General features: G+C 46.1%; 1 protein-coding gene across 4 annotated transcripts in view; it reads left to right on the forward strand.

Moving 5' to 3' along the window:
• Window positions 1–24,117, forward strand: part of WSCD1 (WSC domain sialate O sulfotransferase 1) — a 34,152-nt gene that overhangs the window by 4,635 nt on the left and 5,400 nt on the right. For all 4 annotated transcript variants that reach the window (XM_087752100.1, XM_087752101.1, XM_009469025.2 and 1 more), the window contains 5 exons: window positions 5,286–5,982; window positions 10,940–11,054; window positions 12,843–13,027; window positions 16,207–16,328; window positions 22,924–23,089. In XM_087752100.1, the coding sequence (XP_087608226.1) occupies window positions 5,556–5,982; window positions 10,940–11,054; window positions 12,843–13,027; window positions 16,207–16,328; window positions 22,924–23,089 (1,015 nt within the window). In that variant the 5' untranslated portion in view covers window positions 5,286–5,555. The remainder of the gene's footprint in view (window positions 1–5,285; window positions 5,983–10,939; window positions 11,055–12,842; window positions 13,028–16,206; window positions 16,329–22,923; window positions 23,090–24,117) is intronic.

Genomic DNA, 24,117 nt, shown 5'->3' on the forward strand with positions numbered 1-24,117 from the left:
CAGGGTACTGTCCTGCTTTTCCTTATAGCAACTTTTTAATGGCAGTTATAAATCTGGTATTATATGTCTAATGAAAGAAAAATAAGGATTAAAAGAAAACCAGGGCTTTAAATTGGAAACGCCTCGGGTCCCGTGCTTAGTCCCGTTGGAACGTGCTGAGTTCACAATCTGTGCTCTGGCATTTCTCAACATGGTGCATAACCTCGCAGCATTGCAAAGACACCAAGGGAGGGGCACGTTTCCAGATGGGTGTGAAAAGTGTAGCACACGCGGACAACTCCCTTCCCTGCCTCCTTCCGAAAAGAGCTCTCTACAGTCATGTCAGTGGTGCAGGTGTTCCCCTACCTGTTAACCACATCATTTTTATGAAATATTGATAGAGCTCTGGACAGATACAATATCCTTGACCAGACACAGTGGCTGTTGCTAGCGTCTGCAGTGAGTTCAACCAGGGGGCTCGCATCCCCACAAAACGGCCGGCTGCCTGCTGACGGACACATTCAGAGGAGCCGGGTGCTATGTGGCTGCCAGAGCTCATTTCGGAGGATGCCACTAAAGTCCCCTTGAGGACTGCCACCTCTGCCACCCCGCTCTTCTGGGCAATGGCAAGATGCCACAGGAGCAGGCTCTGAGCAATGTGACTTGCAGGAAAGTTGCAGAAAAGCAAAGCAGCTTTTCTGTGGGTGCTGGTAGGACCATGCCTTGTCCGAGCACTGCAGATTCGTGCAAAACCTTTGGGAGAGCATCTCCTACAGCTGGCACCCAGCACCACGCACTCTGAAGCCGGATGGCACCTGAATAAACAAGTAACCCACCTGCAGGAGCGCTCAGGAGGATTGTCCAGCACTGGGACAGGGGTCCGAAAACTTGGCTACCAGACAGCAAATCCACTGGTGATCAAGTCATGCCAGATTTAGAGGAATCTTTCTTTTAAGATGTTGGCTTTCCCAGAAAGAGTAAGAAGAATTGCAGCATTGCCCATTTTGGGAAACAGATCGGAACAGATTCATGTTTTGAGATTCTGGGATTTCAGGGAAGATGCATTTTTCAGCTCTGCATTCAGTCCTCTGGTATATATAGAGGTCTTACAGAAAAAAAAAACCCTCAAACTATTTTTACTAATGACATTTCCAGACAAAAAAATCTCAGGCACAAACAGCTAAAAATGCTGTTCAAACAACCAAACGCTTGTCTGACTTCTGAATAGTTAAAAATTCACCTGTCACTAATAAAGAGAATAAATTCATGGTTTATAAAATAAGATCACTTAATGCTCTTCTGAACCCCATCAAATTCTTGCCCTCAATAACCAGATAATTATCCATTTTAGAAAACCACAGCCACCAGACGCGCCACCTTCTTGGTGGTGCAAGGGACCCTTTCCTTGCTGGAGGCACAGCACCCAGCGGATCTTCTGTGCTACCCCTCACCATCTCCAAAGCTGATCCTTGCCAGTGCCAGTTATTTCCCTTTTTCTTGTTGCAGCGTTAACCCTTTCATTGTTCTCTTCACCTGGAGGGCTTCTCTGCTGTTTAACAGTTCTCATTGCCCATCTCAAAGTCCTTTCAATTATCATTTTATGATTTTACTGACTAACTCAACTCTCAATTAATATGGTCCTAAAACCCCTTTGGTTGTGAGAACCGATAAATAGGAACAAAAGACTACTTTTCTTCCATTTCACTTTGTTCATTTTAAGTGAAACATGTATGAAAAAGACAAATGATACATTTTCTATTACCAGATACCAGTTCATATCCTCCTTACTCTTTCCTTTTTAATATCATCATCAAAAGTGATGCACTTCAATTCTTTCAGGCATACTTTGATGATATTGCATTATGCAGTTTATGGAAAAATCAAATGACTTTTTTTTTATGTCAGCAGCACTCTCTGCTACTTCCCCACTAAAAAGCAACATTTAATTTTTGAGTTGCACATTTGCAGCAGTTGCTGTGGGCGGAGAGTCTGCTTATTTATTTGGTTGGTTTTTACTACAATGTACTGTCATGGCAACTATACTGAGGGCGAATGCATCTGGAGGTAATTTATATATGTCATATTGACTGCAGTAAAATTGGCTTGTACAATTTAAACTTTTTCAACCACTGGGCAAAGGCAAAGTTAGCCTTTTGAGACCCAGAAGCAGCTTCTCCTTAGTAAATAAATAAACAAACAAACAAACAAACTAGGCAGAGCAACAGGAGCAGTGCCAAACGTTTCTTGGTGTTTGAATGCAGAGCTTGCTGCATACTTAAATTAGGTCTGATGTCTTGGGCAGCTACCCTAGTTCTGCTGATGCAAAGTAGGCTTTTCACCCTGCTAACGTGGGAGGCAGCTATCGCACCCCGCACAGGCGTTGCCTGGGCGGGCGGTGGCCGGACCCGTCTCCCCTGGCACAAGGAGGCATCACTGCCTGCTGCCCAAGCAAGCGGCAGATCTTCTCGTCGTGGGGATGATGCAGCTTCCAGCTGCCCCACTCTACATCACTGCAAACATGGAGAAAATCAGCTGAAATCCACTGAAAGATTCAAGCACAGTGGCATTAAAAAGGACTAACTTGGGCCACTGATGCAGTTTCAAGCATAACACGCCCAACCTCCGCTACCTGGCTTCAGTGGTCCTTCTCCGGCCAAGGTGCCACTCTCCGCATCGCTCATCAGCAACGCCTAAAGGTTCCCGGCTGCCAGCACTGCCTTTCCAATGCAAATGACTTGGACACACTTGAGAACTTTGGCTCAAACCATTTCTTGATATTGTAACTTGATCACTTTGTGAGTAAACCAAAAGAGCTATGCAACCCTGAATTACAGTTGGGCAAGAACAATTGCAAGTCTGATAAATTTATCTAGCCTCATCTTGCTGCTAGGGAGAAAAAAAATCTTAAACCTTTTGAATACATATGTGATTGCAGCCATTACCATCTCACCGATGAGGCTTTGCAGCACCATTTTATTAAGAAGGGCCATCCCTTTGCATTAGAGATGACAACTCGAACAGTGCGCTGTCTGCTCAGCCACCAGCCACCATGGCGTGCGGCTGCCTCCTCCGCTGGCCAAGCCTTACCTCAAAATCCTCTGTGCCGTAAGGAGCATGGTAATTTCCCAGTCAGAATCTCGCATGGCTAATATATGCACGCATCTTTCTTTTAGATTAGACAGCCTCTTTTGTGAATAGCTCGAGTTTCCAGTAGCCCCATATTAGGAACAACTAGTGAATCAAATCATACCTATGCTGATGGAGAGTATTTCTTCAGATAAATTAGCACGGTAACAATCTGCAGTATCTAATTATGGCTAATTTCCTGTTCATCTCTCTGGGTCCTTCTGACCCTTTTACTGTAATTCTTGAGCACTCACAACATTGATCAGAGATTTTCAATAATTTAACTTTAAGGGTCAGCTCTTCAGCTGGTGTAAATCAATGCATTTCCTTTGGCTTTGGAGCTGATCAGAAGGGAGTTGTGGTAACTTTTACAGTGGAGAGAGTGTTCTTAATTTACTACAGCACGTTACAGCCTCGTAGCCCTTTGCACCTGCTCGCTCTCTCGAGTTCACTGGCTGCTAACAGATCCACAGGTACTGGTGGAAAGGGAGTAGTAAGTCCTTGCCAGACTGAGCTCCTGGAGAAAGTATAGAGGTAAACACACAGAATATTTTTTGATATTATTCAGCCTTATACAATTCAGACCAGAATACATGAACTTTAACAAAAAAATCTTAAAAACCCATCTAAATCAGGTCCTCAAGACCACTCGACTTGTAAGATTAGAAGACAGGGACTCCTGCCTTGTGCCAACCCCGTTTAGCAGTTGAGGCTGAAAGGTCACACAAAAGGAATTCAGTCTCAGTTGACGAAAGGCATTGTTCAGGCCCTGGCCCAGGCTGCCCAGGGCAGGGGTTGAGTCCCCATCCCTGGAGGTATTTAAAAGACAGCTAGACGTGGTGGTCAAGAACATGGTTTAGTGGCGGACTTGGCAGTGATAGGTTAATGGTTGGACTTGATTATCTTAAGGGTCTTTCCCAACCTTAACGATTCTATGATTCTAAAGATTCCTCTGAGCTTTAATATATTTTTGGCCTAGAAGTTTTTGGGTTTTGTTTTTGATTGCTGCTTAGGGTAGAAAGAAGTTGCAGAACTAAATGAAAAAGGAAATGGGTGGAGACTTGATTGGTAGCATCTATTTAAGAAAGAGGCATAAGTGAATATTCACAAAACTATAAATCAAACACAGAAACAAGAAATACAGTGAACTGATGTTTCTTTGCCATGACTGTGGATTTCAAGAGTGTGCCCCAAATGCAAGTTAAGCAAAAGCCATAATATTTTCTTTTCTGGAAAACACTGCATCTTTTCTCAACACTCGCCTGGCTCCACAGAGAAGTGATTGACTGGGAAAACAGGAACTTATGGGGAGATGCCAGCTTTTATTTGCTACGGGAGGTTAAAGGTTCCCTAGAGCACAAAGGAGCTTTTCTTGCCCAGACAATCCCATCATGCTATACATCAGCACAACTAAAGCCTGCAAAGCTCAGAAGCAGTCAAGAGATATCTGGTGAAACTTGAAATGAGTTTTTTTCAAACATTCACTAGTTTTTGTCCATGCATCCACACGTCAATATTTGGCAATAGAAATCTACTTAAAAAATAGCAAGATCTCTGGTTTCTTTTAAAGAGACATGCACAGCAACTCACGCAGCTCGGCATGTACAGAACCCCCAGAGATCCTTCCAGCATAAAGCCTGACTTTATTGTGCTGCAAAGAGATTAATAATTATTATCTTTTGTGAGCTGATGCAACTTCTTTTTTTCCCCACACACCCACACTGCTGTTTCCTTCTGATCTGCACTTGTAGCTTAGCTACTGTTTTGCTGAAAGGAAGGAATTTGATAATACCTTCCTAAAAAGATGCCTATACTGTGGCTGCCTGTTCCAGCCAGTGACAAAGAATAGAGATGTTAGCTATTGACAAAAGAAAATAAAGAACTTTTTTTCCAAAGATCCCAAGAGAAATAACCTCATCATAAAGGTATTTCTTGTGCATTCCAGGTTAAAAGCAAAAAAAAAAAAAAAAAGAAAAGATGTAAGGCTGAAGATCTGAAAGTAGCTTCTGCTTAATCAATCATTCTCGTTGGATTATAGTTTTTAAAGTACGTAATTATAAACAACAGATGGAGAAATGCTCGGCTGAAAAAAAAAAAAAGGGGTGGGCGGGGGAAAGTCACCCTGATGATGGGTATTTTCTTTTTGGATGTGGACCAACCTTCCCACCTTGGTATTTCAGGTTTTAGCATCGGCCGTTAGGCAGCTCAGCAGAGCACGACGATGGCGTCACCCCGGGTGCACACGAAGCCCCTCGGCCAGCCGGACGCCTGAGGCCGGTGGCTGTGCCGCGCCAGGCTGCTCTCTCTGCCACGGCCGACTGGGGAGAAGGCTTTTCATCAGGAGAAGGCACCGAAGTGATGGGCTGAACTTATGGGAGGAACCAGCGCCTGGCCAGGTGGAGATTCAGGGGCCCGTCGGGAGGCGTGAAGGGCCCTGTTCCAGTAAGGGCATGGCCAAAGCTTTCTTCAGCCTACAGAAGTTTCTCCGTCGGACCCAGTTTCTGCTCTTCTTCCTCACAGCAGCTTACCTGATGGCTGGCAGCCTCCTGCTGCTGCAGCGGACCCGCTTGGTTATCCAGCAAGGTTCACGTGGGACCTCCACTAATCAGGCCCTGCCGGGGCCAGACGGGATGGCTGGGGTTGGGATCATAGACCCTAGGATGCTGCAAAACCCCCGCCCTGGTCCCAGGCTGCTGGTGGGCATGGACGCGCTGCAGGAGCCGGCCCTGGACCAGCGGCACAGCCCGCGGTGGCTTGTGTCCCGCAACTCGGAGCTCAGGCAGTTGAGAAGAAGGTGGTTTCACAGGTTCATCAGCGACCCGGAGCCCATGCAAACAGCAGGACTTAAAGCGATGAAGCACGCTGCTGAACACAAAGGTAAGGGATGTACCCCTGCCCCATTTTCTGGCACGCACATAAACTGCACCTCCTCCTAGGACCATCCCGGGCAGAGACTGGCAAGCATCACAAAGTCTGCCTGCAGAAACGCCTTCCTCCTGGCTCGTCACCACTTTCAAACCAGTTCTTAAGCGTATGGACAGGCCAAAGTATGATCCTGATGTCCCTGGTCGTGAGCTGTAACTTCTTCCTAAAATGTATTTTTATTGATTGAATGGAAGCCCAGACAGTGAAATATGCTTCCCTAATTTAAATTATTTTCTCTTCCAGCAGGTAGAGATGAACACTGTTTAATTGATTTTCTTTCTCAGAACAGGGAACACTTTAAAAGCAGGTTTTATTAAATTAACTATCCAAAACCACAGAATACCTTAAGTCTAGAAGTGCCTCCTTGCTGCCACAGCTTTCTAGCATATACTAAATTCTGCTATTGCAAACACATTTGCTGCTTCTGACCTGCCCTCTGTGACCATCTCTGGAAACACACTGTACTTAAGGGGACCAGACGTGGGCTGTACAACCTTTCTTCCCTTACTGAGTGCCAAACCACCACCACAATGAAACGAGAACTCCTGGATTGGAGACAAACTCCTGGTGTTTGGCAAGTTTGCTGGAAATTTGCCACAGGCCAAGGGGAACGCAAGGGGAATTCACATCGCTGCACGGGTGCAGTCCATCAGCGGCCAGAGCACAGCCTACAAAACTGTACGTTTTCCAATGCAAATGGAAAGCCATTCATTCAGGTTTGACAGAAATCTGAGGTCACTTCACTGTGAGGCTGATTCTGCTGCCCTAACTGCTGCTGATAAATACACGCATGGACTGCTTTCGTTTGTTCAGTAGGAAAGCTTTTAAGAAACAATTATCCAGACCATGCAAAGAAGAAAAACAGGAATCTGTAGATGTTCACATTTTCTGCATGGCTTTATAGCTTTATGACCCACCACAGAGAGCTGCATCATCCCAGGCGAGTTTGGGACGGCAGCCCCTCGCCGGGCCCGCGACGCGCTCCAGGGAGGTGCACAAAGCTGGGTGCCCAGCCAGAGCTGGAGCCCGAGCTCTGCAGTCACCTCTGAAGGCCGAGTGGCCCCTTGAGGAGCCCAACACAGAAAGCATCAGGATTCGAGCTAGGTGACTGACCATGCTCTCAAGGCTACAGCATCAACTTATCATTTGCAATCTTTGATCCATTGTCTTTTAGAAGAACTAGTTGTTCTTGAAGATGTTTCACTGATAATAAAAAAAGGAACGGGATCTGGATGACTAGACACCACATTACTAAACTGCTCTTTAGTTTGCTGAATAAATTTACCCAAACAAAGGGGCACCTTCTGCAAAAATCCCACAAAATGGGTGCCACCTCATGACTCCTACTGAGTGAATTGTTAGAAATGGGAACAAGAAGGTGACAGTAATGGTGTATGGGAGATGAGTCACACAGCGCCAGTCAGGCAAACTGTAACTGCTGGAGCTACCTGAAGCAGCACGCTGGAGCTTCCAAGAGTGCTCCACAGGCGCTTCATAACACCCCGTTGCTAGCAGGTTTTGGTAGCAGAGAAGAGAGGCTGCAAAGCACAGATGTCTCCCACAGAATGCCACTGCCTTTCATGACTTGCCCCGAGCACGTAGCCTGGGTGCTCAGAGCCTAACGACAGCCCCTGGACTAGCACGAAACACGAGGTTGCAGCTACTCCATCCTGCGCACCAGTGACCAAGCCTGGCGCAGGGGAGGGGAAAGCTTTGAGGAGGGGCCCTGTCCCCAGGGGCTGGACACAGACACCGCTGGCTCTCTGCGGGGGGAAGACGCACCTTCACCCTCAGCAAACACGTCTTTTGCTGACATTGGTTGCTGCCCACTTTAATATGCTTTTCATAGACAGTTGTAGAAAAGAATCACATGAACCCTCCAAGCTACCGCTTTTCTACCTGTACCGCATAAAACCAGTATTTAACATTCACAAAGTATTACCTTTTCACTCTTTTGCAAGCAGCAGACACCCTGGTCTCAGCTGCTTAGTAGAAGCTGACGATGTACCCAGGAGGGACGCAGGCAGGGTGCTGCCTGGGCAGGCTTGCTCTTCCATGCCGGGAGATTTGAGGGGGCCGGGGAGGAGAGAAAGCAATACGATAAAATAGGGCACGTTACATTCACTTGCTCCGGATGCCCTGTGATTTGTACTTCCACGCTGCACGTGCTCTGGCAGCACAGGTGGTTTCGGTGGGTTCCATGAAGTAAACCTGGCTCGCTGAACGTGTCGAGTGCCCACGAGCCCTTTGGCTTTGCCTCTTCCCCAGCCCTGCCGGTGTGAAGGCAGCACGCCTGGTTCTCCCTTCACAGACTGCAGCTGCCTGGGCTGCTCCAGTTCCCCCTGTGTTTGGTGATTTCCCCCCTGCCTCGATGAATGAAAGAATAGATAAAAAGTAGAGAAATGTGGTGAGTCTTTATGAGCTACTTTAATACCAGGTAGAGTACGAACCTGCCCTTTAAAAACTTCAATTAAAACCAAAAAGGTTAATTTTGAAAATTATCCATCAAGTTAGTTAAGGCTACTGCCCGTATCAGCCATTAAGCTAGTGCCTTGCTCAAGTTCTAACTGCTGACCCAGAGGAGCCAGAAGGACTATTTATTGCTACATCCCACTGAATTATATTGATTCAAATAGGCATCATTTGAATATCTGACTGAACATGAAGTGACATTATTAATAACAGTATTGTTAACAAGCATTGAAATGCCTTTGGAAATTATTATCAATTAAAAATTTAACTACCTATGTAGGGCATTTTATCTTCCCCCCCCCTTCTCCTAGTAAACTTGCAGGCTTGTTATTTCATTATGGATCCCTTCCAAGATATAATGAACTCCTCCATGGTTGTAATGCTTGTTAAAGTTTCAGCATTGCCCTGTGGTTCCCGCTCAGTAAAGCGGCACCTTGCCTTGCTGCGGAGGCTGTATTTGCACATTCCTCATCGGTGCCATCCTAACAACGCCTGTGCTTCCCAACGCGGCTCGGCCGCTCTGCCCCTGCTCACACACAGGCATTGCAAGCCAGCCCTCAGTGGGCTTCGCCAGGGCAGACCCTTAACCTGAGACAAAAATGATGGCAATCTGCTCCAGTGTATTGTGAACACCTCCCAGCTTGCTTTGCCTTGCTCTGTGTCCACCCAGGATCGTGTGGCCTTGGGTGAGAAAATTCAAGTCCTTTTTTTTTCGTCTCCACATCAAGCTATCTTGCCTGCTCACATTGCAAGCGGCTCAGGGCAGGGACCACATCTTATCCTGCCAGGGAGACTGGCAAATACTATTAGTGCAACAAATGAAAACAGGAATGTGCTAGCTAAAAAATGAAAGTTTTCTGTTATGAACACTTCCAGTGGATGGGGTGTTTCACAGTTTCCCTGGGGTGTGTGTACTGTTGGGTGTTGTGTGCGTACTGTTGTGTGTACTGATGGGATGTGTACTGTTTCTCCTGGCCCGGTTACGCCATTGCACAGGATGCAGAGGTGACAGGGATTGGATCGCTGACGTGCCATTCGGCTCTAAGACCGCGGAGTCTCTCCGTGACTCATTCATAGGAGGATGTGAATGAGATCTCGCTGCCGGGCTGGCGGCAGCATGGGAGGGAGGCAGGGAGGAGGGCAGACGCTGCCTGTGTCGACTGGCCTGCCCGTGCCTCCCGACTCGGGCTCTTTGGCCCCACACACTGAGTTTTCTGCTGCTGCTCGTTTGAAGCAAAGCACCCAAGTCAAAAGTCTCCAGTAAAATGTAGAACATCCTCATTGCAGGTGTGTGACGCCCATCTCGTTAACAGCTTGGGAATTTTCTAATTGCATGTTTGCAAATTACCAATGTGCAGGTCTTGGAATCTGCTGTTGTGTTTGCAATATTCAAATGTTTGATTTATTATTCCTAGCTCCAAAATCTCTGTTAGAGTGGCCTGAACTTTCTTTTTCTTGTGGACTATTTTATTGTTAATATAATGCTTTTTAGTTTCATTTTTCATCATATGTTCTCTTCCTATCCACAGCTCATGTTATTTAATTTCCTTGTGTTATCATGTCAATACTGCTCATTCTAAAATCAAATTTCCTTTTTTCCTTCATATTTTAAGGATAAAATGTACTTATATACACAAAACCATTGTATAATAGTGTGACTCTACATCATCCTTCCAATCATATATTAAAACATAGACTGGATTTTTATAGTATTTTGTTTCTGACAACAAAAAAGAGGCTTAACATAGGATGCAGTCTAAGAGAAATATTTATCTTTCATATGCTAAGTAAAGCAAGACGTATTTTAAAAGTCATTCGCGCCAGAGAAAAAGAGATAGTTCAATGCGATAGCTAGACAGTGCTGCCTAGTTAAGACCGAAGTTATCTTTCCATTATAGCTTTAATATACTCCATGTACCCAAAGAAAATTGATTTTCTTAATATTTCTCTTGCACCATCTTATTCTCAACTAGAGATTTTCAAGAAAACTTGGGAGAAATCCAACAAGATTTCTCAAAGCTTATACCATTTTGAAGCCCACCTTCTCCTTTACTTTAGAAATTCGCCATGTTTTCTCACCGAAGGGAGGGAGTTGAGCAGGCAGCAGCTGCCCATGGGAACCGCGGCGCCAGGGCGGTTGCAGACACTGGGTCTGCAAAGGCAGGCCTGCTTAAAGTAACCTGGGTAAGGCAAGAGTCTAATTTCCCTTCTGTTCTTTTCCACTGGCCATCTGAGCTTACCCCTTCAATAGTTCCCCCAAAGGTTCGGTACCAGCACACAGGTCTGCAGAGCAGGCAGGACCCCGGACAGGTTGTGACTTGATCGAATACAGCCCTGCTTACAACTTAGGGCACTGAATTACTGCTGGATGGGTTTTTCCCTCTCCCCCGTCTCCATCGTGTGCGCGCTGCCTAACTCTGGTCTTGCATGCACACAGGCACCTACATGGGATGCTTCAGCGATGACTCGAGGGAGAGGACACTGAAGGGAGCTGTGTTCTATGACTTAAGAAAAATGACAGTATCTCACTGCCAGGAAGCTTGTGCTGAGAGGTGAGTGGTATTTTTTCACTGCAAGTTTTCTCTTTTCTGACAGTAAGTGGAACTGAATTTGAAATGGGAAAAGCATGCATATGTTAAACATACAGCATCTCTGAAAACTATGATTATCTCATACCTTCAGGCATGGTGTAGCTCTGCTACCTTGCTTAAAGCGGACTATTTCACTGCTGCCTATCCTCTTTATTATAGCATGGCTACGTACAATATATTTTCTGTTGTTCTGGTCAAAAATTACTGTTTTGTTAGATAACCTTTGTTAGATATTTCATAGATATTGCCCTCTAGCCCAAATCTTTGATCTAAAATATTAAAAAAACTACGAACAAACTAGCACTCCCAGAACCAGGAGAGAGCAAGATGCTGGGTGCGTGGCAGGGAGCGGGGCTGTTCCAGTGCAGCCCAGGAGCTGCCGGTCATCGGGGAATAGGCAGGTGCAGCTCCTGCCACCACGCTGTCTGCCCTGGTCAGCCACGGCAGGGCGCGGGCCAGGGACAATCATGAGTACCTGGGGCAGGGCTATATGAAAGTATTTATGAAAAAGACTTCGTGTTGCTCCCAAGCACAAGAGAAAGCAGAAGAAACAATGTAATTTAGAGCTATTCCTGTGACATTTCCTTCCTTTGGTCCGTAGGGCAATGCAGTACGCATGGAGCCCTTTGCTTTAGGGGTGCCCGAACCGCAGCTTAACCTCATGTCGCTGGCTTTCAGACCCTCCCATTCCAACCCAGTCCCCTGCAGCCACACAAAGATGCTTGAGGCGGAGCTGTCCCTTTGGTGGAGGAAATGGTACCCCCTTCCGAGACGGACAGACCGTCAGGCCTCATCAGACACTTTTTGGAGGACACGGAGCCAGGCCCTGGCTTGGTGCAGCCAGGAGAGGGGTCAGCTGTGGGGTCTGGCCAGAGGGACCCTCACGCACCCTGCGCGGGCATGACGCACGCTTGCCTTTGGTGTGAGAGGCCCAAGGGAGCGCTTCGCCCTGCAAAGGGGACCCAAGGGTCCACACACCGTGACTGCAGGCTGCCGCCTCCATGCAAGCGCCGGCTCCCACGCCGTGAGCTCACCCAGACGAGACCATGGTTTCACATGGCGTGGGAGGTGTTGGCAGCCTGCAGTGACCGTTCCTGGAGCCAGCACAGTGGCGGGCAGCAGGCCATGGCTTGGGCACCTCGGGAGAGGCAGTGAGCCCTGGGCCCGCTGTTCGAGCAATGGCCTCGCCTTGGTTTGAGTGTTTGAAAATTGCCTGACTGGATCCAAAATGCCCAATTCTAAATGCCAGTTAACAGAACCCCTGAAAGGGGCTTTTCTTCTCTGTTACTCTAAACCATCCTAAATATTTCTGATCAAAACCTGAAGTGGTAGCTCTGGGTGGGGGCAGCATCACCCCCAGCAGCAAGGCCATCATGTCCGCAGCACCAGGCGGGTGAAGGCGAGCTGTGCTCCCGCGGGAACAGCACAAGCATGTCCGCACAGCTGGCAATGGGGCTGTTGCTCAGACACCCACATCAGGAGGCAAAGCCCACCTCGCTCTCCTGAGGACTGCCCCGGGCCCGGGCAGGCTGTGCCGGGCTGACTCTGACCACCACTGCCGTCGCCTGCGGTATGAGGTGGCTGCCCACCTCGAAGAGGCCATGCTGGTCCCCAGGGCCAGCCGCGTCCCTGGAGCAGGGCAGCAGAAGCGTACGCTGTACAGGGGGACAGGCTCCTGCCTTCATTAGGTATAAACTCGGGAATAGACGGGGTGCCGGTACTGACAGTGCCTGGTTTTGTTCCCCACAGGGCTTACACCTACGCGGGCCTGGCGTACGGAGCAGAGTGCTACTGTGGGAACAAGCTCCCAGCGACCGCCTCGAAGCCTGAGGAGTGCAACAGCGAGTGCAAGGGGGAAAAGGGCTCTGTCTGCGGAGGGGTGAACCGGCTCTCTGTCTACAGGGTGGAGGAGCTGCGGGCAGGAGCGAGACGACGTAAGTGGCTGTGTGATGGGACAGAGGAGGCTGCTCTCCCCAGGAGCGATGCTCGCCCCACGGGGGAAGAGATGCCATGGCTGGGCTGAGCGTGTGGGCTGTCTCTGCTGCTCTCTCGCTCCGTTTGTCACCAGAGTTTGAAACAGCAAAGGACAAAGGTGCCCGTGGGGCACAGTGTCCATTTGCTGCTGGTCCTGTCCCCGGCTCCCTCCCTGAAACAGCAGCTCTGCTCACTGCCTCAGAGCGGCGAGATGTGCCTGGCGCGGCTGCCTCAGGGCTGCCACATAGAAAGTTAGTGTCACCGGGGAAGAAACAAAATACAGTGCAGAGCAATTGCAACAGCAGCAGAACTTCAGCTGAAAAGCTACTCCCTTTTGCAACCATTGCAGAGGGAGAAACCCACACGTGTTTAAGAAACAATCCTGGAAGCGGGTGCCTTACAAGGGAAGGGCAGAAAAGCACTCGTATCAATGCCACCCCAAGCTCAGAAATTATCCTAAGCAAAATAATTGCGATGTGACTGCAGCAGGAGAATAAGTAGAGGCCAGAGAGAGAGGTACACCCATCTCTCTCCTAAGTGAGAGAAATGAGACCACGTAGTTTTGTTCTTCCAAGGACTTCTGTTCTAGTGGCGGCTGGGATTTTTCTTTCATCTTTAGACGACAACACTTACTCTACTTGTCATTCAATTAGCTACCACGGGAGATACAATAGATAAACCTTTGGGGCAACACAAAGCACATATAATATCTAAACAGCTGAGCAATCTTTACTTTTGGCAAGCTCACAAGACCTTAACGGATGTTATTTGCTGAGAAGAAGCACCAAGACCTTAGGTTGTGCCAGTATTGATGGTACTTCATTTCTTCTTAAAGACAAGTCAAGGTTTGTACAATAATCCACCCAGCTACATATAAATTATATATCAAAGGTACTCAGACCTAAATTGCTAGTGTCAGGCTGACAGGCACATTGGCAGGTTTCCCGGGACATGCATCACTGTTTAAATCTTCAGTATAAAATATATATACATATTTCACAGGAAAAGGCGGCATTTATTTTTTTCTTAAGTATTAATGAATTAGTCATCAAACTAGTCTAGCCTGGAGCTAGATTTGTATTTTGTTTGCCCTTAGTAATACCTGATATTTGACTATTTGAAGAATCCCACTGACACAAGCTAGCTGAGGGGCCGACAGAAGTATTAATCACGATGAACAAGTATATTGGAAAGTAACTCTGAAACTGTAACAGCGTCCATGATTTACACTATGCAATACAGTGAACAGACCTCGCGTAAGGCTTCTCCTTATGCAGAGCAGATCCAGCGGCACCTCCATTTAAACCTTCCTAGACAGAGGGTTCGCTGGCTGCCGGCTCCCCTCTCCATTCCTCCCCTTTCCCACCCTGGCACCCCGGGCTCCGTGAGCTGCGCAGCTCCTGCGCCGCAGGACTCATGCCCCCACGTTGCATTAAACGCAAAGAAGCTCAAAGTCTGCAGCTATTGCAGCCCGGGGATCACTGGGGCACAGAGCGCCGTTTTCCTCGGGGCAGGATTCAGCCATCCTTCCCCAGAAAGCGGGCAGACGACGTAAATACAGCACATTTCCAGTGTGACCCAGGGTTCCTCTGCAAACCCTGCTCCCTCCCCAGAGCCGGTGTGGGCAGTTCAAGCTTTCTTCCTGACCTGCTGAGAGAACTCTAAACGTGTTCATAAACATTTTGTTTCAGGAATTAACTATTAGTGTGAGATTTAGTAGGAAGTCTTTCATGAGCATTCCGAGAAGCCAAAAAACTTCTGCTCCTTTATTCTTTGGTGCTGTGCTTGCAGTGATCTGGTCTCAGGGAGACTCCCGTTTCCCCCAAACTTGCGTAGAGTTATTATATTTTCATATCTCCTGAGTGATCCGAAAGATATAGCATTGCTTCTAGTAACTGGTTTGAACAGTTATTAGAACAATATTTAAGCAGCCACTCCTTAGATTGCTCTTGGCTCGTGCTGGAGAAGCTGGGCCCTTCTGCCAGGAAATCCATGCAGAACCAAATATTTCCTTCAAAACTGCACTGCATCTCTCCTGTCATCCCATACATTTCCCACATCAGTTCTGCTGAGTATTGTTTAAGGTAGCCAGTGGGTGCGAACCAGGACTCAGACGACCCAAATTCATTCCCAAATCCACCTTTCTTCCTACTGAGTCATGCTAGGCAAATTCTGTCAATAGAGAGTATGCAGCAATGAAGTAAACGCATTTTCCACCTTTGTAAAGCCCACAAAATCCTAAGAATTACAGAAGTGCCATACAACATGCAGCCTTTTTTCTTTTTCTAACCAGCCACACAATGCTATTTTCTTCATTACCATTAGTTCATCTGTGCAAATGCATGGCCTCACCTGGGGCAGTGAGTTTCCATGAGAGCTTTGGGTTTTTGTTTGGGTCTGACAGGGGATATTTCTCTCTTAAGCAGGAGGGAAAAATGTATTGCTGCTTGTAACAAGTATTTGGGCCAAATCCTGACTTCAGTCACAGTGATGCAAAAAATGGAGCAATCCTGCCAAACTCTGTGGCATTTATACAGGAGCAGGTGAGATCAGAGGCTGATGCTCAAGGCTTGAAGAAAGCTGTTCTCCCTGAACAGCCTACAAAAGCCTAGTTTAGATGGCGAAGGCTGCAGCAAACTCCCTTGCCCTGAAAAGAAAAGAGTGGGAAGAGGAGAGGGATAGCTCAGCAGCTGAGCAGATGTGCAGGAAGGTGGGTCCCTGTGGGGGCTTTCAGGATTCATTTAAATTCCTTTCCTTTTCTGGTGCAGATCACGGGAAGCTTTGTAGATCTTTATCGGGGCTTTTAAGTCTTTCAGGGGAAAGCATGTCTTCAAAAGAAAACTGGGACTTGCAAACAATAGCAATGCCCTCCACTGGTGGAATTTAATTTAAACTCTTTGCTGCAGGCCTACTTTCAGTGGTTAGTACAAAGCTAAAGGCATGTGCTTCTTTCAATACCACAGCATTTGCAACACATTTTTTCTAGCGTATATCATGGTTTCTCTTATTTCTACAGCATTTGGAATATAAAATCTATTTTATTATTTTTAGCTTCTGAACCTAATATTGTTCTTTGTGAAAGAGGCAGGATACTACGGACATTGTTTTCTCAAGAGAAACCTATTTCATATCCCTGCAGGGAGGAATGTTATCTATCGAGGATGTTTTAGAGCTCCAGAAAATTTAACAGACACCTTTCCAGCCTCTTTGATACAGCCCAATTTGACGGTGGAGATGTGCTCTGAATTTTGCTCCAAGAAAGTAAGAACAGTTCTCATTTCACATCCTTTCTTCTTTTTTGTTATTTTAAATTTTAATCTACTAAGGAAATAGCAGAGATTAGTGCCTTAGAGCTTTGAATTTGTAAATGAGTTTCTAAAGGGCAAAACTCATCAGAGTAAATACCCAGTGATGCATCTGGTCCCTCCGCTCTCTCGAGTGGGGAAGGCGGGAGGGAAAGCCGTCAGAGTGATGCCACTAAATGTGATGCACAGAAAAGCCCTTCTAAGTGACAAGTATCGACCCTGAGGAAATCGATACCATTCCCGTGTCACATTCAAACCAAGGCCAGAGCCAGATCTGACCCGGGGGAGGTCTCGGTGGATGCAGCTCATGGGGAGACACGCTGCCAGAGGGTGGATGTGCGCTGGCAGCACCTGAAACGTGGCTCCAGTGCCCTCCGGGGAGCTGGTCCCCACTCAGATCTCGGGGAGCCACGCGTGGGCAGGGCAGGGAGAAGCGATCCCCAGCACCCTCCACTTTGCGCAGCCCTGGGTGCTCCCCTCCAAGGTGGTCCCTTTGGTCTCGGGCTCCTTGACGGTGCAGCAGCGGGCATTGCCGTAGCGAACAAGAGGATGTAATGCTGAGGTAGCTACACACAATTTTTACACCAGTGTGTAACTGTGTTAGCTAGGAATGTGATACAATCTTAAATATATATAAAAAAAAAAAGCTGCCAGAGAAAAATTTTAGCAGATAAGCACACTGAAAGCAGGTGGACTTTCCTGGTACTTTTACACAAATGTGTCTCTTTCCACACCAGAAGAATTTATACCACTTTCATTATAACCTATGTAATTTAAATCTAGTTTATTTTAATTTAAAATGGAATCATTGCACTACTTCATGCCGATATATCAAGACTACAAGAAAGCAACAAACAAAGTCAGTTGTGTGCTTATTGGCTTTTGGAGAGAAGGTGAGAAGGACATGCTAACATCTGCTGTCCTGGTGCACACTCTTGGCCTGAAGCATCACCTTTGCTCATCCTCCACACTTATCACAGAGTAAGACCATGGATTTAAGAACTGAAGGAGTTTGACTTTGATGGACTCGGGTGTCCTCACAGGAGGGAACATTTGGCCAGGGCAACCCTTGCTTTAGTGGCTGTTGCTGCGATTCGTTCCCTCCCTTCCTCCCCACTCCGATGGGGCTTATGTTTTTGGACAGAGGAGGGTTCACTGTGTGGTCAGATTTAGCCTGCAGCCACATTCAGCCTCATGCACTAAACTGAACATTCAATTACTTCGTTTTCTAGCATCACAAAATTGATTAAAACTATTAAGGCATGAACAACAAATCTTCTTAATTACTAGGCAGAGTGGGAAAGCTTTTCCCAGTCAACATATCCTCTATACCAGCTCATCAGTGTTTTAAGAATGCATCATGGAGTTAACTTCGTGCAGCGAATTGCAGTGAATCACCCACATACCCTGTATATAGCACCTTACAAACATGCATACAAACACGCTCTCACATCCTCTATGCATATAAATATTCAGTAAAGCAGGACTTCGTGAGCAATTCTTTCCAAGCTCTGTCATTAATATATTGTTTAATGGTGGAAAGAAAAATCTTGATCTTTCTGTGTCAGTTTACCCACATGTAGCATCATTGTATTAATATTTACTGATGAAGTGCAATTAATTATTGCTTCTCTATCTGGGAGAACAGTATGAAGTATCTGGAGAAGTTGTTTTCAGATGTGCTCAAACATGAGGTCAATGTTTTTAAGCAGAGTCATGCCATTCTGGTTTTGGGAAATGACTTTTCTAAATAAGTGCATTTTCAGAAGTGTAGTTCCTTCAAGGTTTTCTGGCCACGCAGCCAAAATAACTGGAAGCATCTGAAATTACTGGTGACCGAGAAGGATAGCAAAACAAAAAACAACCAAAAATGTACCACGTTAGCGTGACATTCGAACAGGACTAGGACAGAGGAGAGCAGCGGGACGGAGGAAACTGTCCATCTCTGCAGAACAGCCGGTGCCTCTCCAGAGTTAGAGTCAATGCATATTTGCTTGTTGAAGCTTGTGTGAGAAAGCCATCAGCAAACCAGATAATGTAAAGGATTATCTAAACAGACGCTTTCTGCACAGAGGGCATGGAGAGGACTGCAGAAAGGGTAACGTTAAGAGGAAAAGGTACTGAAGGCAGGCAAAGAAAAGGTTTGGTACCTCTCCCATTTATTCCTTCCCTAAAATGGGGCAGGTAACAACTTGCTTATCCTTCCCCCTCTGCTTTAGCCCTGCTAGGCACCATGCTACCCTTTGGAAAGAGACTGTTAGAGAACATTTGCCTACAAAAAGACTGGCAAGGTCTCCCTCCACTTAAGCAGCAGCACTTGCATATCCACAAGTCCAGTTGTTACACACTGATTTGCGCTTTAACTCTAGATACCAAACGAAGTCCTATTCTGACATTACAAACATTTGTCCCAACTTTGGTTCCTTTCCTTTCAAAATAGGACAGACAACTTCCTAGCTGATAGCAACAACTTAGCCCTCCTGAAATCAGGAAGGCACCGGCATTTTAGTCCAGCCTGTTATGCTGAAAGGAATTATCCCACCAATTTCTATGTATCCTGAAAAAAACTTTTAAAAGGAACGAGTCGGATGCTTGAAGTTAAACACATGAATAAGTCTCTTGCTCTTTGGGACTTAGAAGAAAAGCAAATTGAGGCATACCATATTTATTTGTTAGCCTTGCAAATTGCTTTGTGCAACTGAAATGGTAGCTCCAGCCCTTGGAAGCATTTGAGATATGAATTTGAGGTAACAACTCCAGATGAAACCTGCTAAGTACCCTTAATTATCAGTTTCTTTCTTAATTAACAGAGTGATGACATGGCTTAATAGCAACCCATTATCACCCCACAACACAGATCCATGAATATGTTTCTGTGCTAGGTCCCTTGGCTAGAAGCCATAATTTTCATATCTGCTCTTGTATAAGCCAACCTGCATACTAAATGAGCCGTCTCCATTTGAATTTATATTTTAAAATAAACAGTCCTTTTACCTCTCAGCTGCTGTATGCAGTTATATATGATAACACAAATAAAATCTGGAAGAACACAAAGTATTGAGGAGAGAACCCCAGCATCTCAATGCATCCAAAAGCCATGCCAGCAAGCTTGCACACTTGAACGCTACTAGCTCTAAGATGCTTTTTCTTTTCTTTATACAACAATATACAGAATATAGCAATCTTCTAATTTCAAAAAGAGGCCTGCTATTTTGGATTTCAGATGTAGCTACATGCCATTATTTACCCATAAACAAAAGACTCCTGGGATTTTGATCCAAAACCCGTTGTAGAATTCATACAGTGTTTTCATGCCTTCATTTAGATTTTTTTTTAAAAAACACAAGAAAACAAAGATAAGTAGGCCAGAACCTCAACTGGTGCAGATAACCACAGCCTCACTGACTTTATTGCAGCAGCGAGAGAGAAATATTTCAAATCAGGGTCACACCGGGTATAACAGTGCACTGAGGAATTGTCCCCTGGCCTCAGCAGATCACAGTGTAAAATGAGGGCGTGATTGGCTTTATGGTATTTATTCTTTGCTCTTAGAATATCCAGTTCAATGAAAACTTGAAGAATGACTTCTAGGTTTGTTGCAAAATGAACATGCCCATTTTTAAATAAACCAAACCCATCATTTTTACTTGGGAGACAAATTTCTTTCCATGATTAGCCCCCCATCTCTTATTTTTTTCGGTAGATTGAGAGAAAAATTTTAACTGCATCAGATAGGATAGTCAGTATAGGAAGTTGGCAAAGAAAGGAATTTAGCAAAGTAATCAGAGTAGAACCAGATAAGTGTATTTTTAATCTATTCATAATTCTTAATTTGGATACAATCTAACAAAAAACAGTCAGTGATTGAATCATCACATCATCTGCATTGCTATTGGAGAATGATTGCTTTCCTTACAGCACTTAAACTACCTGTTGAGGGTTCATCTAACAAATTCTTATGTAAATATTCCATTGACATCAGCTCTCACTGAATTACAGCTTGCAGGATGGACACCTGAGCCTGGCAATGCATGCTCTAAAGCTCAGTGCAGAAAAATGCTTATTCATAGACCTGCAGATTTCTCTGGCGATACATTTGCATTTAACCAAAGTGAAGCATCACAGATTTGTGCGCACTGAGCTTGAGGACTAGTCCTGCACTTAAAAGTTACATGGTTGCTTAAAGCCGTAACCACAGCTTGGGGCTTACATTAAATACACAGGTGAGCAAAGCGGATGGCTTGTAGTTTTGATTAAATGCTGATGGAAAGTCAAGACTGAATACGTTACTTTGCAATCACTTCATGCACTGCATCAGGTAGACGCACGGTCCGAATAATCAGCTGGCTGATTTCAGCGCTTTGCACCGACGCTGTGGATCCTGGTGCGATTCCCAGCGCTACTGCCGTGCTTCTTCCAGTGCATGCGCTGCCATCACTGAAACTTTGAAACTTTCACTTGTGAAGCCCGCTCCCCATTTCTCCCCTTCCTCCAACCACTTGCTGCCAGAGCAGCAGGAAGGCTGCCCGGGCGTGGGGCAGCCCAACAGCTGGGGAAGGGCCCGGGCACCCCGCACCCCCGGTACCCTGCACCGCATGCGGAGCAGCTGCAGGGCAGCACCGTACTGACCAGTGCCTCTGCGGACGCAGAAGTGTGGAGAAGCGTTTGCTTAGGTCTCTTCACAAAACCTCCAGCCTTCCAGAAAAGTCAATCACTTGTGGGTACCGCTTGGCACGAGGTACAAGGAACATTTTTATTCCAAGCTATGTTTGACGGCCAGGACACTTACTAATTTCTCAAACTGAGAAACACTGCCTCATTGTAAAGGAAAAATTTCTGTTTGCAGGCAGAAACAGAACTATTTTGCCCTTGGATCAAATCTGTAAATAGTTTTTGACAATGTCATATCTCATTCGCTAAGCAAATGTTGGCTGTTTGGGCACAGATGGCACATGTGTTGTATTTGACTCCTTATCAGAGGATGAACGCATGGGGAAAAGCGAGAGATAAGCTGCTCAGCAGTCCTGTCAGGCACTCCTAGACTCCAAAAGACTTTTCAAAAGGCAAAAAGTGTCGATATGAAATAGGTGGAACTGAATGCTCTGCACTCGAATAACCCCTCAGCTTCCTTCAGCCATTCTGCGGCGGCACCGAGCCCATCCCTGCACGCCAACGCACCCCCGCGCTGCTGAGCGAGCCATCGGGGGACTTCGGAAACCCAAGGAAAAGCAACCCCAGTCCTCCTGGTAAAGAGGAGAAAGACTGAATTTTAGGGCCAGTTTCAGCAAAGTAGTAAGTGTGCCTTTCCTGTTGAGCACATAAGCAACCGCTAATTTCTTCAGCAAATAATTAGCATGTTTCCCTCAAACTTCACTTAATTCTCATGCATATCAGCCCAGCCTCACTGCTCTGCCACCACATAGCAACGCTGCTTTGCAGCCTGTTTTGAGTAAGACTGGTACACCAAAACCTGTATTACTTTTCATCAAATCCATTGAAAAGAAATCTCTTACAGCCAGAAATTTTCCTTGAGAATTGTTTCCTTGCAATGAACACTCCCTATAATTTTCTTGTATTTGCACATTTTACACCCTGCTGAGATACCTGTCATTTGCAGCGGTCAGTCTGGATTCCACATGAGGCTTCCCTATGTAGAGGCAAGGTAGCACAAACCAAGAAGTGTCCGTGGCTGAAGACAGCCCAGGCGCCAGCGGTGCTAACCCTGCGTGCTCAGCCTGAGCTCACTCCCAGCCCCAGGCACCGCTACGGCTGCACTCGGGCGCTGCAGGTGCCCCTCTGCCCTTTCTGGTGCAGTCCCGTGTTCGCCGTCAGCGCAGTCCCTCTGAATAGATGTACCAAAAATTACTTGGTATCGTATTTCTAAAGAGTTTTTCCAAAAATATACGCAGTAGCTCTCAAACTCTGTATCAGCCCCTCTATGCCCCATAATTTTTTGCAAACTGTGAAGAAGTCAGACTAAGATGCATACTTTTATGGCTTGACTTTTTTCTTTCTATTTTTAAACATGATTGCAGCAGTTAGTGGGTCTAAATTTCCTTCTTCACTTAAATTCTTTAAGTTTAAGGGCAAGTTTCCTCCACACAAGCTCTGGTAAAAGGCAAGCCTTTTAACAGCTGACTCCTCAGTTTGGGGGAATATAAATGGAAGTTTAAAAGATGATCCAATTCAAAATGCTCATTTTGGAGGTAAATAAGAACAACTTTTCCCACACTGATGTTTTGCAGGTGGAATTTCATACCAGGTGCTGCTGGAATATTATAAAGTAATTTTTATGAATAATGAAAAAAACAGAGTATTGTGAATTTTCAAGCTTTACATGGCTTGTGTCTGAAAAACAATTTTTAAGAAATTGCCATATGAAAGACAGTAGTAGTATAAGAAGCATGAGCTTTACAATGATATATCAAACACTGCTTTGATCTTCACAGTGGCCTTGTGAAGATTTATTTTTCTTTGTATAGCAGCAGCATTCCCCGCGGGCTGTTGATGCCACGGCATTTACGCACTGATCTATTTTCTCTCTTCCGTAGGAGTTTCCCTTGGCAGTCATCCGAGGGCAGGAGTGCTACTGCGGCTACCCCACCGGGCACTTCTCGCTGCACGACGGCGCGGACGGGCTGCTCTGCAGTGGGATGCACAACGCCAGCAGCGCCGCCGAGGGAAAATACTGCCTGGTTTATCAGACACCCGTGCAAGGTATGAGCTCCAGCCTTGTTGTGCCAGGGCCAGACCCACCACTGCTGGAAATAGCCCCTGCGCCCCTTCTGCAGTGGATAAGAGTGATGGAGTTCACAGCAGGCTTAGCCACAATGGTTGGTATCACAGTACAGGCAGGAATTTAGGAAACGGTCCTTATCTAAATCCCCCCCCTTGCAATCACACTGGTAAATATGCATCTTTCCATTCTTTCATTAAGCAGCACAGCCTCTCCTTGCCCTGGAAAAATATAATTATTTTGCAGGTGGAGAGAACAAGGCAGAGCCTGGGGAAGGCAGACCCCAAGCCATGCAGCACCCCGGGCAGCTGGGGACAAGGACCCCATACTCTGCTTCCAGTCCTGCTCATTAAATGCACACCCAGCCCCCAGATTACGCAGCCACCGAGGCAGCTCTGCAGATTCTAATTTTGCTCTCCCCATCTTCCTCTAAAATATTCATTTTCATACATGTTTCAAAGCTGGAAAATAAAGCAGAGAGTAAGGGCTCCAATCCAGCGAACCATTTAGGTGGCACCGGCAACTTTATCCATGCAATGACTTGCACCGAATTCAGTGAAACTTCTCACAAACTTAAAATTAAGCAAATTAAGTACTTTTCTGGATTGGTGCTGGGCTTTTTTTAACCTGACACCCTTTTTTTTCCTCCATCTCCCAGTTCAGAGGTAGACTGCAGACACCAGCACACGAAAAGATCATACAAGAAGAATGCTTGCTTTCATGAAATTGCTAGTACTTCCCACATCTGTGTAGATCAGTAGTAGCAGCCTCCTCTGGACTGCACTGGCATTTCTAGCCATGGCTTCATCTAGAGGCTGCTTTGAAGAATGAAGAGAGTAATTTCTAATTTATTTCCTGGCTTCCAGTTGAATCATCACAGAGGGTCAAGATTGGTTCTCATCCTATCCTTGCTTTTATTGGCACACTAAGAATAAGGTTAGGATTTACAAAAGCATGTATAGAAACAAGGTGCCTAGCCCCAATGGGAGATTACCGCCACATGGGCTTG

This window comes from Nipponia nippon, unplaced genomic scaffold, assembly GCF_047370975.1.
Source record: "Nipponia nippon isolate SJK-2023a ecotype South Korea unplaced genomic scaffold, ASM4737097v1 scaffold_15, whole genome shotgun sequence".
Classification (NCBI taxonomy): Eukaryota; Metazoa; Chordata; class Aves; order Pelecaniformes; family Threskiornithidae; genus Nipponia; species Nipponia nippon.